We start from the raw sequence: 16,722 nt of genomic DNA, 5'->3' as shown, positions 1-16,722 counted from the left end.
AAGGGGAGCAAGGCACCCCTGAAATCTCACCCTCACGGCCCACAAAGCATCCTCAGGCTCACATTGGATTTACTGCTATATAAGACAGTTGTCCTCAGAAGCTCTTGAGGGACTTGGGTCTGCCTTCTACAGGTCTGATGAAGAGGGTACCATCAAGTAAAGATGTGTATAAACTGTAACTTTCCTCTAGGAAGAGCACTGGACTCACAGTGCCTTATTGAAGCTCTTGAACTTAGCTGATTCCATTCACCTGAAACTTGTTCACTCTTTAAAAAAAGATCGCTTATTTTTTTATCTTACACATATGAGTATTTTGCCTGCATGTGTGTGAATGCAGCATGTGAATACCTACTGCCTGTGGAAGCCAGAAGAGGGCATCAGCTCTCCCTGGAACTGGGGTTACAGATGGTTGGGAGCCACCACGTGGGTGCTGGGAACCAAACCTAATCTTCTGCAAGAGCAATAAGTGATTTTAGCCACCAAGTCATCTCTCCAGCCTCCTATATGTTTATTCTGAAGACAAAGAGAGTCTGTTTTCTCCTGCCTGCCCCTCAGGGTTGTGTAAAAGCCATAATTTTTAAAAGAAGCTGTGAATATCTAATGACACATGAAGTAGCTTCGGGGCCGTGTCAGCCCATCTAAACAGGAACTCGGTGGTTTAGCTCTACTTGCCCCGTTTGTTTCCAAATGGTTGTTGGCCACAGAGACATTCATATTCATTTCCAGAGGCAGACATGAAACCAGTTGTTTTATTTGCTGAAAATCAATTCAGGTCACTCTGCACTACAGCGCGGTCAAGGAGATGACTGGCTCCTTTGCTGGCCCGAGGCAGCATGAATAGCCACATTTCCTTCCAGGCCAGCTGACTCCCCCCCTCATCTTCTCCTATCCCCGATGCATTGGCAAAGGTACAACTTCTAAATGGGATGTGCCACTAAGATTTGAGTTGGTGGGAGAGGTCAGTTTTTCCTCATGAGCTCGACTTCGCCAAGAGGAATTTCAGTTTTGCCATGAAGATATTGCCTGTTCCTACTCGAGAGAGCCAACTGCTCTTCGTATGCCAACTTCAGGACTACCATCACAAGCAAAGCAAAGAGCTTGGCATAGGCTTTTCAGCCCGCTTATATAGCTGAACCAGCTCCCATCGCTGGGCCCCTATTCTGCACCATGGCTCTGAATTTTCTCATCAAACCCTGTCATCGTCCTTATCAAGCTCCCCCAACTCCAAAGGATGCTTACATTTCCTTTGCAGTTCCATCTCAACTTAACTTTGCATATTCAATAAAGTTCACATAGTTTGGAAAACAGACCATATGCTTGACATATGCAAAAACACTCACACAAACACAGATACTACAGCACCTACCAAAGTGCCTTGCACATAGGAGTCTACATAATGTTTAAATACACACATATGCATACACACTCACACATTCAGTTGCTTTAGTTAGAACTTTTATCTTAAACAAAGGTATATATCTTTAAAGCCACCAAATCTGGATTCATTAAGCTTTGTAAATAGTCTCAAATTCTTGACCTCCACTTACTTATAATATTGAGTTGAAAAATATGTTTTGAAGGGCCAGAGAGAGGGCTAATCAGATAAAAGCACCAGCTACACAAATCAGAGAAGTTGAGTGTGATCTCCAGAAACCACACAAAAACCTCAGTGCTGGGGGACACATATGTAACTCCAGCACTTCCTTTGCAAGGTGGGAGGTGGAGACAAGAGAACTGGCCAGAAGTCTTCAATCTAGCCGGCCTGGAGTGTGTACTAGAGCAGAGGCACCCCACAAGAAAGATCCTGTCTCAAAGTGGAAGGCCAGAATCAACTTCCACAAGTTGTCTTCTGCCCTGGTATACAACACACTTACGAAAGAGAGAGAGAGAGAGAGAGAGAGAGAGAGAGAGAGAGAGAGAGAGAGAGAGAGAGAGAGAGAAGAAGGAGGAGGAGGAGGAGGAGGAGGAGGAGGAGGAGGAGGAGGAGGAGGGAAGGAAGGAAGGAAGAAAGGAAGAAAGAAAGAAAGGAAAAAAGAGAGAAAGAAAGGGAGAGAGGTTATTTTTCAACAAAAGATGTCCCATGTATTCATGAGAACTGTCTTTATTGTTATAGTTCACATTCCCCTATCACCCCCCAAATAGATTATGGCTACTGTATGCATAAGAACTTTGGAGGACTGCAAAAGATCAGGAAGCACAAAAAAAAAAAAATCAAATCAACAAAGAGATAAGAAATCCAGGAAGTACTTTCTACTTGATCAAAATGCTAGAAACTTAATGCAGCAGACTTTTATACCCAGTACATAAGTCTTTTCCTTATCCATTTATTTATCGTGTCCAATGCTGCAGTTACAAATTGAAAGTTTCAAGTTCTTGTTCCCATGATACAACACCAGCATCCTAGCATTCATCCTGAGATTCAGCTCAGACTCAGCACCACTTTCCACTTCACTGTCTATGTCTTTTACCCAACAACGAGTTCACAGCTTTACATTCCAACTACTGTGTTACAGATTCTTTAGTCATTAAACATTAATTCTTTGTGGCCAGATTTGGCATCACTGGAGGACTATGCATACAAATGTATAATATATATATATATATATATATATATATATATATATATATACACACACATATATGGTGTGGGATGTTCTGTATGACAAATGTGTTGCTCTGATTGGTCAATGAATAAAACACTGATTGGCCAGTGGCTAGGCAGGAAGTATAGGTGGGACTAACAGAGAGGAGAAACGAAAGAACAGGAAGGCAGAAGGAATCACTGCCAGCCGCCGCCAGGACAAGTCGCATGTGAAGATGCCGGTAAGCCATGAGCCACATGGCAAGGTATAGATTTATGGAAATGGATTAATTTAAGCTATAAGAACAGTTAGCAAGAAGCCTGCCATGGCCATACAGTTTGTAAGCAATATAAGTCTCTGTGTTTATTTGATTGGCTCTGAGCGGCTGTGGGACTGGCAGGTGACAAAGATTTGTCCTGACTGTGGGCAAGGCAGGAAAACTCTAGCTACAAATGGCGCCAAACGAGTTGGCAAGAGTTTCCACCTAAAACCTGAGAAAAGATTCTAAAACGGAGCTAAAAACAGCTTCCTAATTATCTCTCTCAAATGAGCAGCAGCTTGCTGGCTCGACCTGCAGTATGGTGGGAATGAGGCCTCTGCAAGTGGCACATTAAGCTGCATGGTGGATTTAGCCTTTGCTAGTACAAATCAAAAAAAGAGGTTTCTGGGCTACACACTGCTTAGATAAAAGTATAGACCAACAATAGCTCCCAGAGCTGGCGATAAATGTACCACTGCCATGTTGGGAAGCTGAGGTGGGTGGAGCCAGCAGCCATAGCACCGTTTCAGTCTTTCAAATGCTGCATTTTAAAGCAATAGATTCACAATAAGACAGATTCAGATGTAATAGTTTACAATGTGTGTAAAATATGCGTAGGCTTGAAAGAGACAAAAAAAGGTGATATATACAGTTATATAAACAAATACATAGTTTTAAAAAATAAAGTCTTTAAAGAGACAATAAAATTAATATAAAAAATAAGCCACGTAAAGATGAATATTACACAGAGAATCTGGATTGTGTTGTCTTTGGGATTTTTAACTGCAGAAAAACATTTGATCGTAAAAGATGTTGAGTTAAACAAATATGTATATTTTAAAGATACCTTGACTTCAAAATTTGGATGTAAGGATGTGTTGCTTTGGAAAGGAGACTCTGCTTTTGTTCCCACAGAAAGCCAGAGGCTATGGATTTGTTCCAGATTAAGATACATCAGGTTTCACCAGCCAAGATCCCTGAAAGGTCTCCGATGATACCATGGCCCGGATGATCCAACATCCAGAATGGTTTGAAGGCAACTGGCTCAGACAATACAGCCTCATGGACTCTTCCATAATCCTAAAATTTTCTTTGTGTCCCCATAAGATACAGCACCCCCCTCCAGCAGGAAGTAGTAAGGAAAGCTACGCCCAAATTCCCAAATTATATGTAATTTTACTTTGTTAAGGTTAAAACCTTCCTTTTTGAAAAAAAAATAAAAAAGGTGGGGGGGGAAGTGCTGTGGTGCTGTGGGATGTTCTGTATGGCAAATGTGTTGCTCTGATTGGTCAATAAATAAAACACTGATTGGCCAGTGGCTAGGCAGGAAGTATAGACGTGACTAACAGAGAGAAGAAAAAAAGAACAGGAAGGCAGAAGGAGTCACTGCCAGCCGCTGCCAGGACAAGCAGCATGTGAAGATGCCATGAGCCACATGGCAAGGTATAGATTTATGGAAATGGATTAATCTAAGCTTAATTAATAAGAACAGTTAGCAAGAAGCCTGCCACAGCCATACAGTTTGTAAGCAATATAAGTCTCTGTGTTTACTTAGTTGTGTCTGAGCGGCTATGGGACTGGCAGGTGACAAAGATTTGTCCTGACTGTGGGCAAGGCAGGAAAACTATATATATATATATCCTTGAGCCTTCCTGAGAGATAAACCCAGAGACTTGCCTTCTCTGAAGTTACACCCTTCATCAGTACAATGGGGTTAAGGGCAACTACATGAGCATCGTAGCCACTATTACAGAAGGTTCATAAATATCTAACACTTGGCAGATGCAATATAGAGAAGATAGTAAGATTTCAAAAGAAAATTGTAAACAGTATTTAAAATCGTGATTTTACCCGTGTAGCAAAGTACTTGCGCGAAGCATAGGGCTGGTGATAAGGATTGGGGTAAAGGGTCGATTTAGTCACACTTGGTTGTCTTGAAATCTGCTTTGGTCCTGGTTCCTTGCCTGAGTCTCCCACATTCGTGGACAAGTGGTCAGTCTCAGAGGGTTGGTCATCTCCCTCTTGCTTCAGAGACACTGGTTGGAACCCTTCAAAGCTCCCAATTGTTGACATGTCTTTAGCCTAAAACAAACAAACAATCTTTTCAGTAGAGGATAAAACATGCCATCTGTATCCTGGCAATGGAAAATGAGGTTATGACAAAAGATCTACAGCAAAAGATCTTCCCTAAAAGGAAACAGCCAAACTTTGATCAAAGAGAGGCACCAGTGGATCACACAGGAGCATAAACATCTAGATGCCATCTGTGTGCAGGGCCTTCACCAGAATCGAGAAGTGGGAACTCTCAGGACAGAGAAAAGGAGTCTGTGAGTCATTCCATTCCCTCAACTCTAATACCAGATCATAAGCTGAGCAAGGGAAATATAGCATGAAATTACTGCCAGGTAGTTCCTCTTCTCGATTTCCTAGCATTTTTGTCTAAAACTCTACCTGGCCTTGTTTATATTTAAGAGTGAAAAGGGGTGATAATGTAGCTCCTGGTCAGCTCCAGGGATTGGTATGAGGACATGTGTTTTTCTGAATAAGAATTTCCCCTATAGGCTCATATATTTGAATGTTTAGTCATCTGGAAGTGGTGCTACCTGAAAAGGATTAGGAGGTGTGGCCTCGATGGAGGAAGTGTGTCACTGGGGGTGGTTTTCGAGATTTCAAAAAGCCCAAGCCAGGCCCAGTGTCTCTTTCTCTCTTCCTGCTGCCTGTGGATCCAGATGTAGACCTCTCAGCTACTTCTCCAGCACCATGTTTGTCTGTGGGCCCCCATGTTGCCCAACATGAGAATGAACTAAGCTTCTGAAGCTGTCAACAAGCCCCAATTAAACGGTTCCTTTTACAAGGGTTGCTGCGGTCACCATGTCTCTTCGCAACAACAGAACACTGACTAAGACACGACACCTAGAACTGGGACATTGTCAGATCAAATGTTCCAATTGTAAAATTGTATTGTAAGGAAATAGTTTTAAAAAATGTCCAAAGACACACACACACACACACATACAAAACACCGTCTGTTACAGGTACGTAAGTTCTCTCATCACAATTTATTGTAGGATAAAAGGTCCCAGTTTCCAGTTTGAAAACTCACCAATCCCCAGGTTTGCCTCAAGCTCACAACTTGAAATCCCACCAATCCCCAACCTGGAAATCTCCACCCTGGAAGGCTTTGCCCCCAAGAAACCCTATATAATAATCTGCCTCCTGCTCAGTTCCCTGCTGCTTTTCACCCAAGCAGAGGCAGCCACCCTCTCGTGTCTTTCCCAATAAATCTCTCGTGTGAGGTTTATTGGGTGGTGTGGTTTTGTGATATTCCTTGGCACCTGACTGCTAAGATACCTTTCCTTTCAGAGCTGTACTACGAACAATTATGACTAGTAGAGAAATACTTAGTGCTGTCTAGTGGGCCAGCCTCTATGCAGCTCAGGGATCAAAGGGAATCCACAGTGCTGGCAAAGCTAACACTGTTCTATCTGAGGGGCTTAGGGAAAAGACACACATACATTCTCTTGATCATTTTCTTCTTTATTTATCAACCTGTTCTGATGAACTGACTGGGCTGGATTGGGCTGGGGTCCCTCACAGCCATACAAAAATGTATTTATCAATTGTTACATAAGGTATTTCCTCATACTAAGGTTCCTAACCTTAATTAAGATGTCTTAATGAAGGGAAGCATTACATGCCTCTAAGACTCTAGTCTTTTATTAAGCATGGTTTACAATACACAATAATACTAGAGGCTCAGGTGTACCTGAGGTATCATGTGACCAAGGCCATAAGATGGCTGTAATGCCCCCTCAGCAAAACAATCATTGTTTTTCACAAGGATTCTTTAAGGTCAAGGTACTTCTAAAAACCATCTGTTCATTCTAATCTCTATCCCATACAGTGATTTTAGTAAATTCCTACAGAGTACAGGTGGCATGTTTTTCATCTCCCTTACACGATTAAAAACAAAATCATCCCAATATTCCATATACATTTATGTCTAAGTAACTTATTGCAGATCAGCAGAACATGAGCAGACAGAAAGCAGCTTTTCACAGCCCACTCCCTTGCTGGCAGGCTGTGTACTGTGGCTACAAAGGAAGAATCAAACATTCTACTGTCTATCTAGAAAGTTAATCTTAAAAGGAATCCTAAAGGAATCACAAATTTAAACTTTTGCACATAAATGGCAATTAGTCAGCTGTACTTCAGCTCTTTAGGGTGTATATCAATCTATCACTAGTTTCTTATATCAGGTGACTGAGGGCAGGAATGGGTACAAGGGGTTAATCATCACCTTTGATCAACATAACAGTTGGGCTGCTTTGTATTTCTTAACCTCAGCTATGAGTATAGCCATTAGGTTGTTCTCTATGGGTTTTTTTTTCATCTTAAAGTTATTATCAAAACATCTGATCTAACCTGAAGTTATTAGAAGACTTAGTTTTAGCAAAATGATGCACACTGAAAACTAGTGACTGCATCTGTTCAGCATTAAGAGAATTAGAGCCAGTTTGGCTCCCAAGAAGTTTCAATTATTATCCTTAATCATTAAAATGAGCTGTGACCTAAAGCAGCTCCTTCAGGGGAACTCATAGGGCTTAGCTGTGAAACATAGCCTTGTATATACTTTTACTCATCAGAGCTCTGTATAAGCTAACATCGTTATCAATTAGACAGTATATCTTAGGGAGGAAGTCATCTCCATAATAATTCACAGGTAAAAATGCCCAGTAAGACAGGATATTTCCATGAGATAAACACATTACCTTACAGGCAGTGGGGAATTTCCCCACACCCAATTCAGCCATTCCAGATGTCAGAGATAGCAACAGCAAGCATGCAAAGGCGCAGCAGAAGAAAAAGATGTTCCAGGGCCTGTGGTCTCAGGTGCCTTGTCTACCAGAGAATTATCCACCAGGGGGGGTTGCCTCCTGGTGGGCCTACACCCTGACTCTCAAAAGTCACCCATGGCCTCCCTGACATAGAGTAATGTCAAGCATTCACACACACACACACACAAATTCAATTAATTGGATTTAATACCAAATAATTGAAATGAAACTAAGTATGTACTAGTAGAGAACAGGCCTTAGAGTCAAAGCATATGCAGCCATTAAAATATGAAATACACTTTATCATAGAAGGATATCCAAAATATATTTTATGGAAAGAGGAAGTTATCATACATGAATCATAATGTTCGATTGTCTTCAAATCGATCAGAGAGAAAGGAAGAAAATACTACACCTGTATTTGCCAATGTGTATATGGCTGGCCAATATCTGAAACTGAAAAAAAAAACAATAAAATGTTAAAGGTAGTTCTCTCTTCATGATAATGCCGTTGCTGCCTCTCTCATTTTCAGTCTCTGTGTCTCTGGGTGCTAACAAAATAATCACTTAGCATTTAAATAAAAATGATAAATTGATTTCTATCTGTAAAGCTTTTTTTAAAATTAGGAGAAAATAGAAGAAACATGCAGGCCCAGTTTAAAGTCTGCCTGATCTAGTGCTCCATATTCTAGGAGTGCAAGAAAGCCATATAAAGGCTTTGCCTACACCTAGGTACTTTGTCCAGTTGTCCAGTTGTCCTTCCAGGAGGTCAGCTACTAATGTGTTCTGGAAGGCGGCTTCATGTCTAGTTCACCATTGGGAATGACATCCTATTCTCAGAGTTGCCTCTATGTTCTTAATCAAATAAAAGGTGGCTCTAATTCCATTTCCTCAGTTCTTGTGAAATGCCAGAAAGTATGGGGGGGGGAGCCTCCTTTGCCAGCATATTTTCACCCTGAAAATTGAGACAAACTAGAACATTCAAGAGAGGTAAAAATAGCATGATCACACAGCGCGTTGTAGAGCCCTTGCCTCCTAATTGAAACATTGTCTGTGGGAGGGAGGAGAGAAGCTCATACAGCTTCCAAGGCTAGGGAAGCTCAGAAAGTTATAAAGTCACAAGGCTCCTAGCCAAGGTTTTATAAGAGTAACAACAGCTGGGGGAGGGGACTTTCCAGCCAGCCAAGCAACCAGCAAGTTGTGCAGTGAGCTCCAGGGAGGTAGCTTTCATGCTAGGCTGGGCTTTTCTGATGCCACTGACTTGGAGCCAACCATACTCCTTGGAAGTGAAACCTCGCCTGTGCTACCCTAAGTAATTCCATCCAATAAACTCCACCAAGGTAGACTAGGACGGCATCAGTTCTCTGGTCAGCTGTTGGAGCCCTGTTGGAGGTAAATAGACTTTGTTCACATCTCTCCACTTAAAGTAACCCGAGTGCATTGCCTAACTCTTAAGTATTTTGGCGTAAGATGATGCCATTAGCAATTATGTCAGGATGGTAGGAGTAAACAGAACCGTCTCTGGCGACTGTGGATGTCACTCTGAGGAGGTTGAAGTCAGTAGGAAATACAGTTGGTGAAACTCGTGGATTGCCATCGTCGGCAGCTCACATTCAAGTTTATCTTAGCTGACCCTCACAACCTGGGCAGTCTTGATTCCTCCACACACATCCTTCTAAGGATGCAGAGTAGGGAGGCACCACCTAAGGCGTACTTGGCAGTTTTGCTGACATGCTTTTGAGTCCAGCTTGCCCACCATAATGCCCAGGGTCCTGCTCACAGGAAGGCCTTCCTCAAATATCCAGGTAATGTCTGAAAAGCAGGTTCCCAAAGGTGGAAATTGGCCCTTATTGTGAGAACAAAAGGTATGGAGAAGCAGGAGAGAGGCGGGGAGCAGAGAGACAGAGAGACAGAGGCAGGCAGAGAGAGACAGAGAGAGGCACTTTGGCCTTGCTAGCAGTTCTGTACTCTATTTATGCAGGTTGGCCACCTCCTTCACAGTGGGTGTTGGAAGGAAACGCATTTCCAAAGTTCCCATGAAGGAAGGTTTGTGTCACTGGGAAGGGAAGCCTGCTTCTGTATGTGTGCACTCTGTGAACACACGCCTAACAACAGACATCTGCTAGAAGCTCCTGTGCCTGGAAAACAGAGGGAGGATTTAATTAGCACCACTTCCTCTCCCTCAGGCTGTCTTCTCTGGAAACACTTGGGGAAGGCAGCACTTCGGAGATGGAACTGTCTGAGATCCAGGAACTGAGGAAACTCTCAGCTCCATTTGCATTCTTAAAGCCATAAACCTTGGAACGTGGAGCTAGGCTTCCTGATTGGAATTGGAATGCCCAGCAACCACCCTGAGGACAACTCCAAGGACAGGGAATAAATTTCTTTTGCAACCTCCCCACTCTAGATAGAGGAGGGCGGGTACCTACGGAAGCATCCCATAAGGTCCCTGAGCCCTTAGTCCCGAGAACTGCTAAGTCAATAGAAAGTGCCCTCTTGTCTCTGCTTAGGAACACTGCATACCCTGAAATACTAAAAGGACCTACATCAATACCAGTAACAAATCCAGCCTCAATCAAATGACCCATTGCTTCTGCAGTGCAAATATTGCCTGGCGATAGACCTGCTGAGAGCCTCTCAGAACTGGAAAGGATCCATTGTTCCATGAGATGCCCTAATAAATTTATCTCAGCCTTTAGTGCCTGAGTAGAAGCAGCACAGTACTGTAGGGAGCTAAACCCTTAGGGCTTAGCAAAAATGTGATGTGGCAACTGTTGGCCAAATCTTCTCATTCCAGGGAATCTGTATAATGAAAATCACCTAAGAAAGGAAGGTTTGCAATATTCCTTGCTTGTTCTGGGTGGAACTACCTAAACATATAATAGTCAAAGGCACCTATGGACACCCAACTGATACTGGACAGACATTAAAAATATCCAAAAAGCTAGAGCAGTAACGTGAGACTAGAGAACATCAGCTCTTGAGTAAAACAAAACAAAACAAACAAAAAACTCAACATCAGCAAAAACAAACAAAAAACAAAAATGAGAAATAAAACCAAAATATGTAAAGCAGCAATCGGCATTTGAATAAAGATGGTTCAGATTCATTGATGTAGGGGGATTAGCAGAGAATTTTTGCTTTTCTAAAGATTAAGTTAAGTAACCTTACTGCTGCTTCTGTAACTATATAAATACGTATAGAAATAAATGCTAAGCACTTTCCAAAGAAATGCTCCTTTCTTTTGGTTGGATAATAAAAGTCTGAATCTCTCAGTTGTTAGAAAAATTGGAGCTAATTTCACATATATATGTGTGTGCATGTATGTATAGATATATATAATATGTAGATAAGTTACTTCCAAATCTTCATCTAAGTATAACTATATCTATACAAGACTTCAATTATCTCTCTAAAGCTTTATCTAGTATTGCAGGATCATGTAGAGCATAAATTATGACTAGAGGATTATCATCTGATTCAACTCTTTCATTTTGTAAACATTGGCAGAGAACTGCTGAGATAAAGGACCTGCTCAAGGTCATGTAGCTTCTAGAATTAGAACAGAAAGTCAAGGCTCTCATCTTCCATGGTCCTCATCTTCCCTGACCCTCATCTTCCATGGCCCTCATCTTCTATGGCCCTCATCTTCCATGGTCCTCATCTTCCTTGGCCCTCATCTTCCATGGTCCTCATCTTCCATGGTCCTCATCCTCCTTGGTCCTCATCTTCCCTGGCCCTCATCTTCCATGGTCCTCATCTTCCATGGTCCTCATCTTCCTTGGCCCTCATCATCTTCAGGACTCTAGTTCATCCCTATTCTTTAAGCAGTGAAATTTAGCTGAAATTCAAAACTTGCCTGTCGTGTGCAGGACCTGGGCTCCATTCACAAAGAAAAACGGGGAGGAGACAGAGGAGGAGTCTCTAAAAGAAGCTTTGGAGGCCCTCTGGCAGTCATGGGATTGGAGACACTGGTCCACAAAGCGGGACCCATCTGCAGTTTCTCCACGGCAACTCACAGACAGTCCTGTAGGCTGAAGCTTTTCTAGTACCTCAAAATCGGGGCCCAGAGAGGAAACATTTCAAGACATAGACTTATAATTTTTTTAAGTTTAACTAATTTAATTTTTTTTATTTTTATGTGCATGTGTGTATGCTTGTACGAGTTCATAAGCACCACCTGCATGCAGGATCCCACCAAGGCCAAATGAGGGCTTCGAATCTCTGGGAACTGGAATTACAGATGATTGTGGCAGCTGGGAATCAAACCAGGGTCCTCTGGTTTGATCAAGTGGTTTTAACCACTGAGCATCTCTTCAGCCTCAACTCATAGCAATAGTATTACAATGGTGAGACCCTCCAAAGCATCAGGCTCTTGGGCCTACTGAGATTATATGCTTCCCTGGCTCACATCTACAGCCCACTCTTCACATTTCTATTGGATGTTCCACTCAGGTTCTCCACTCTTGACCATCAGGGTGAGAAACGCCCTCCCAGCAGGGGTTCCCTCTTGTTTTACCCCATAGGTTGTTCTGCATCCCGGAAGTTCTCTCCTGTACGGAAGCTACATGATCTGACACAATCCTTGCTTTCTCATTTAACATCAAAAGCAGAGGCAGTGTGTTGATCCCAGAACACATTTGTTTCTCGGGGAAATGGATGAGTAACTATTCTGAAAATGGATTAGCTGGAAAGGAGTAACCAGCCACATTTGGTTGGCTAGGACTTGAGGCAAAATCGTATCAAGGGGACTTGGGAACATTTCCTCTCACAAGAGTTCAATGAAATGAACAAATGAACAAAACACTTTGGATATAAGAAAAATATATCATAATTCGGATGAAGCACACAAGACTGACATTAACCTGAGATCCTGGTGTAACTCAGAGCTGTTCTCTCACGAGCCCCTTCTCAAAGTCAGCATGATTCTGTCTTCAGAGTTCTTAGCTTTCAGGACTGCCTGCCTGGTGAGGCTGCATGTGCTCTCATTCACTGTGTTGCCCCTTTACTGATACCTTATAAAGTCACATAAGGTTTTTAAAAAGCCCAGGCGTGGGCATCTTTATGATCTAAGTTTGAATTTATTTTGAAACATAGAGGCTCTTCCTCATGACCAGCACTCATCTATTTACCTACCACTGTATCAGTCTATTCAGTCTGCTATAACAAATTTCCCGAAGCTGTATAACTTAAGAACAACAGAAAATTATTCTCATAGTTCCAGATGGGAAGTCCAAGATGAAGAAACTGGGTATTACATTCTGAGAAGGGGCCAAGCAGTGCCCTACCATGGCACCAGAGCCAGAAAGGGGGAAAGGGCCTGGCTAGGTAGCTCCCGCCCTTTTTTAAGGCAGTAGTGCCATCTGCAAGGGACAAAGATGCCACTTCTTAAAACTGGCACCCATGGGATTAACACTGAGCATGAATTCTGGAGAGTGCACAAATGTCCACATTTTTGAAAATGAGAAAAAAATGTGGCCCAAGGGAATCATGTGTCTCTTGAGAACTTGCAACTGATTCCATTTTAAAACGTTAAGTAAGCCGGGCGTTGGTGGCGCACGCCTTTAATCCCAGCACTCGGGAGGCAGAGCCAGGCGGATCTCTGTGAGTTCGAGGCCAGCCTGGGCTACCAAGTGAGCTCCAGGAAAGGCGCAAAGCTACACAGAGAAACCCTGTCTCGAAAAACCAAAAAAAAAAAAAAAAAAAAAAAAAAAAAAAAAAAAACAACGTTAAGTACAGACAATAAAAGTCAAATTACAGGCATCATAGGACAACAATATCACGACCCAAAGAACACTCACGGTAGACTTAGACCTTAGAGAAGTCTTCAGCTTGTTTGCCAGAGCTATTCCTTTTCCTCAGGTTGGTGTGTGCATGGAAGGGGAGAGAACATGAGTGCTTGCTCCCGGGCTGTGTGCTGCACTCAAGGGTGTCGACTGCACTCCCCAGTGACGGCACAGCTATCTACACGAAGGGGTTAACATTCTCCAGGCACATCCCCAAAATAAAAATCCACTTTTAATTTTGACATTTTGTAAAGGTAATTTATGTGAATTTATGTGTGCAGCCTTTCTGAGTCCTTGTGCAAGCAGCCGAGGGATGTGTGCTGGATAAACAATAACACTCCAACACCTCGCAGCTCTCCAGCAAGCTCGTTTCTGTGCCAGTGGAGATAAGAATATTGGCAATGGATTCTTCACAATTTCACATTTTGTGAATTAGTGATAGCACGCTAGCAAGGATGCCGTGTCCTGGGGCAGGATGAGTTGAAGGGGGGTCTCATCTCTCCCGGTCCTTCCTGAGTCAGACTGAGGCTCTGCACCTGTCCTTCCATCTCAGAACAGCTGTCAAGCGAGAGAAACACAGAGCCACCGAGGAACGTGGGCTGCATTCACAGTGACCATGACCAAGTACGTCACTTCCTCACTTCCGCGGTCTGGACAAAATGAGGGGCCAGACCCAGTGAATGTGGATTGTGCTTCTGGAAACTACTGAAGATCTCTGCAAGGTGAGTGAAAAGGACATCCAGTCTCCCAACCCATTTTACTGAAAATGGATCCATGTATCTTTTGTAGAACTTCTACCTCACCCTTTCAAGTGCGTAAACAAAGGCACTCAATAAATTTCCTTCCAGCTCAATGACTTTACAAGATTGCCCTGAATTGCATGGTTATAAGCCCACAGAGATATCCAGGAGATTCTCCTGACATGTAAATGCTATGAGGTCAGAGGCAGGGAGAAGACTATGGTGATGGTCATCAATTTGGATGTTCACCATGGAGATTCTGGGGCACTGTCCTCTGTTCCCTCTGCACAGGTGGAAACCCACATGGACCAGAGCTGCTAGAGACACCAACAGTGGAAAGCAGGTCATTCCATCATGCCACAGTGTTGGGGTAGCACCTCCATATCTATTCCTGCATCCAAAGTAGCAACGAATTGAGAGGTCTGTTGAGAATCTCATAAGACGTTAATGCTTGGGGGTTTTCTCAAAACTATGTGACGGGGATTTTGTAGAGTTGAGAATATTGATCTTAGAGATTCCTTTTCCTACACATCTTCGAGAGCATTTCCACTTCTTTTTTAATCTGGGTTATGACAGCACTTTGGTATTGATTGACATGTTCTAGAGCCATTGTTCTCTCTCTTGTCTTCAGTTGTGAGCCATGAGCACCTCCAGAGCAGGTCGTGTGCTGCACTCATTTTCATGGTCCAATAATTGGTCTGGGCAGGAGACAGCTTTGCTGGTGGATGAGTATCCTGCCTGTTTCTGTGCAATGTGTGTGCTATACAGAACATAATGAGTGCTCAGTGACTGCTTGTAGACTAAGCAGTAGGAAGGCATGCACAGGAAGCTCTCCTACACAGTCTCCTGCCACAGGCTCCTGTCTACAGCGGATCAGCAGACAATGACAGCCTTTGATGACTGAGCCACGGTGGCATGTATGAAACATGATGGGAAGGGAAGAAGAGAGTATCAGTGATGGGTGGAGAGATGTGGAGAAAGGTGCCTCAGAACTAACCACCCATTAGAGGACAGGGCTGAGGACATTCCCGACAGAGGTGGGAGGTAAGCCAAGGTGTGAGGAGGTGTGCCAAGGTGTGAGGAGGTGTGCCAAGGACAGCAGATAATATGGTATGTGCAAGCAGAAGTCAGCGGGCCAACTCTGAGCACTGCTCTTGAAGAGCTGATTATGCTTGGTGGAAAATGTCTCTGATAGGACTCAAACAAGAATTCCTCTATGTTCCTTTATGTCTGTCTTCATCCCTCCATATCTGCCTCAAAAGTTCCCTCCCAGAAGAGACAAACATAGAATCAAGTTCAGCACCGTAAAGAGTCTAGTTCTCTCAAGGGTTTCATTAAATTAAAGACTTAGAGGTCATAGAGAAGTAAGTCCTATTTGTGTTCAATCCAACATGACACCATCTATCCATTTCTCACTTCTTTCTTTCCAAGCTAACAAGCTCTTCATTGGCTGCGTGTTTATTTAATATGTCTATTTCACTTACATACTGAGGTCTCTCCAATTCTTCCCTTCACAGCCCTATAAATATAAACTCTAGATGGAGATACTAATACAGACCTACACAGGGACTTTTTAAACAGAGGACACATGACAGAAAATATTTGTTACCCAAAGTAGAAAGAAGTCCTTCAATAACCCAGGAATAGAGTTGAGCGACTTCACTCAGGTGGTAACAGTGTCCTTCTTTGTAACTGGCTGAAGCATTTGCAAAGCACTGTGGGGATGAAGATAATGCAGCCTAAGTCAATCACCAGACTTCTTTCCATCCTGTACACACAAAAGGGAGGCAGGAAAAAATGCAGTGTCAAAGCTATAAGCAAGCAACTTATGTTGTTTGTTGGCTCTGGTGTTGGTTCTGGTTCATGGATAGGACTCAGGTCTTCACATACTAGTGAAAAGAGAGAAGAGAGGTCCAAACAGGCAGCCAAGGATGATAACTCAGACCCAGGGCAGATCTTTTCATCTCTTCAAACACAGCAGGATTTTATTTATTTTTTCTAATGTTTCTATTGTTTTTGTTTGTTTGTTTTGTTTGCTTATTTTGTTTTTACATACTGACTACAGTTTCCCCTCCCTTCTATCCTCCCAGCACCCATGTCCACTCCTCCTCCTCTGTTTCTCTTCAGAAAAGGGCAGGCCTCCCACGTATATCAGCCAGCCATGGGTTATCAAGTTGCAGTAAGACTAAGTACCTCCTCTTCTGCTAAGGCTGGATGAGGTAATCTGGTAAGAGGAAAGGGTTCCAAAAGCAGGCAACAGAGTCAGAGTGAGCCCCTGGTCCCACTGTTAGGAGTCCCCCAAGAAGACCAAGCTACACAACTGTAACATATATGCAGAGGACCTAGGTCAGTCCCATGCAGGCTCCTTGGTTGTCATTTCAGTCTCTGTGAGACCCTGTGGGCCCAGGTTAGTTGATTCTGTGGGTTTTCTTACGGATGTCCTTGACCCCACTGAGGACCCCTGATTTTAAATTTGTTGATTTTGAACTAAGAGGAAGACAATAATTAAAGGTTAGA

At 43.0% G+C, this 16,722-nt stretch overlaps 1 protein-coding gene across 2 annotated transcripts in view; it reads right to left on the bottom strand.

Moving 5' to 3' along the window:
* The window catches only part of Tprg1 (tumor protein p63 regulated 1), a 158,308-nt gene that overhangs the window by 103,410 nt on the left and 38,176 nt on the right, over positions 1–16,722 (bottom strand). For both annotated transcript variants that reach the window (XM_042259116.2, XM_076548650.1), the window contains exon 2: positions 4,693–4,923. In XM_042259116.2, coding sequence (XP_042115050.1) covers positions 4,693–4,914 — 222 coding nt within the window. In that variant the 5' untranslated portion in view covers positions 4,915–4,923. The remainder of the gene's footprint in view (positions 1–4,692; positions 4,924–16,722) is intronic.

The sequence above is a fragment of the Peromyscus maniculatus genome, chromosome 12 (assembly GCF_049852395.1).
Source record: "Peromyscus maniculatus bairdii isolate BWxNUB_F1_BW_parent chromosome 12, HU_Pman_BW_mat_3.1, whole genome shotgun sequence".
Classification (NCBI taxonomy): Eukaryota; Metazoa; Chordata; class Mammalia; order Rodentia; family Cricetidae; genus Peromyscus; species Peromyscus maniculatus.
Note: the sequence above shows the minus strand (reverse complement) of the source record. Positions and strands in the feature narration are given on the sequence as shown.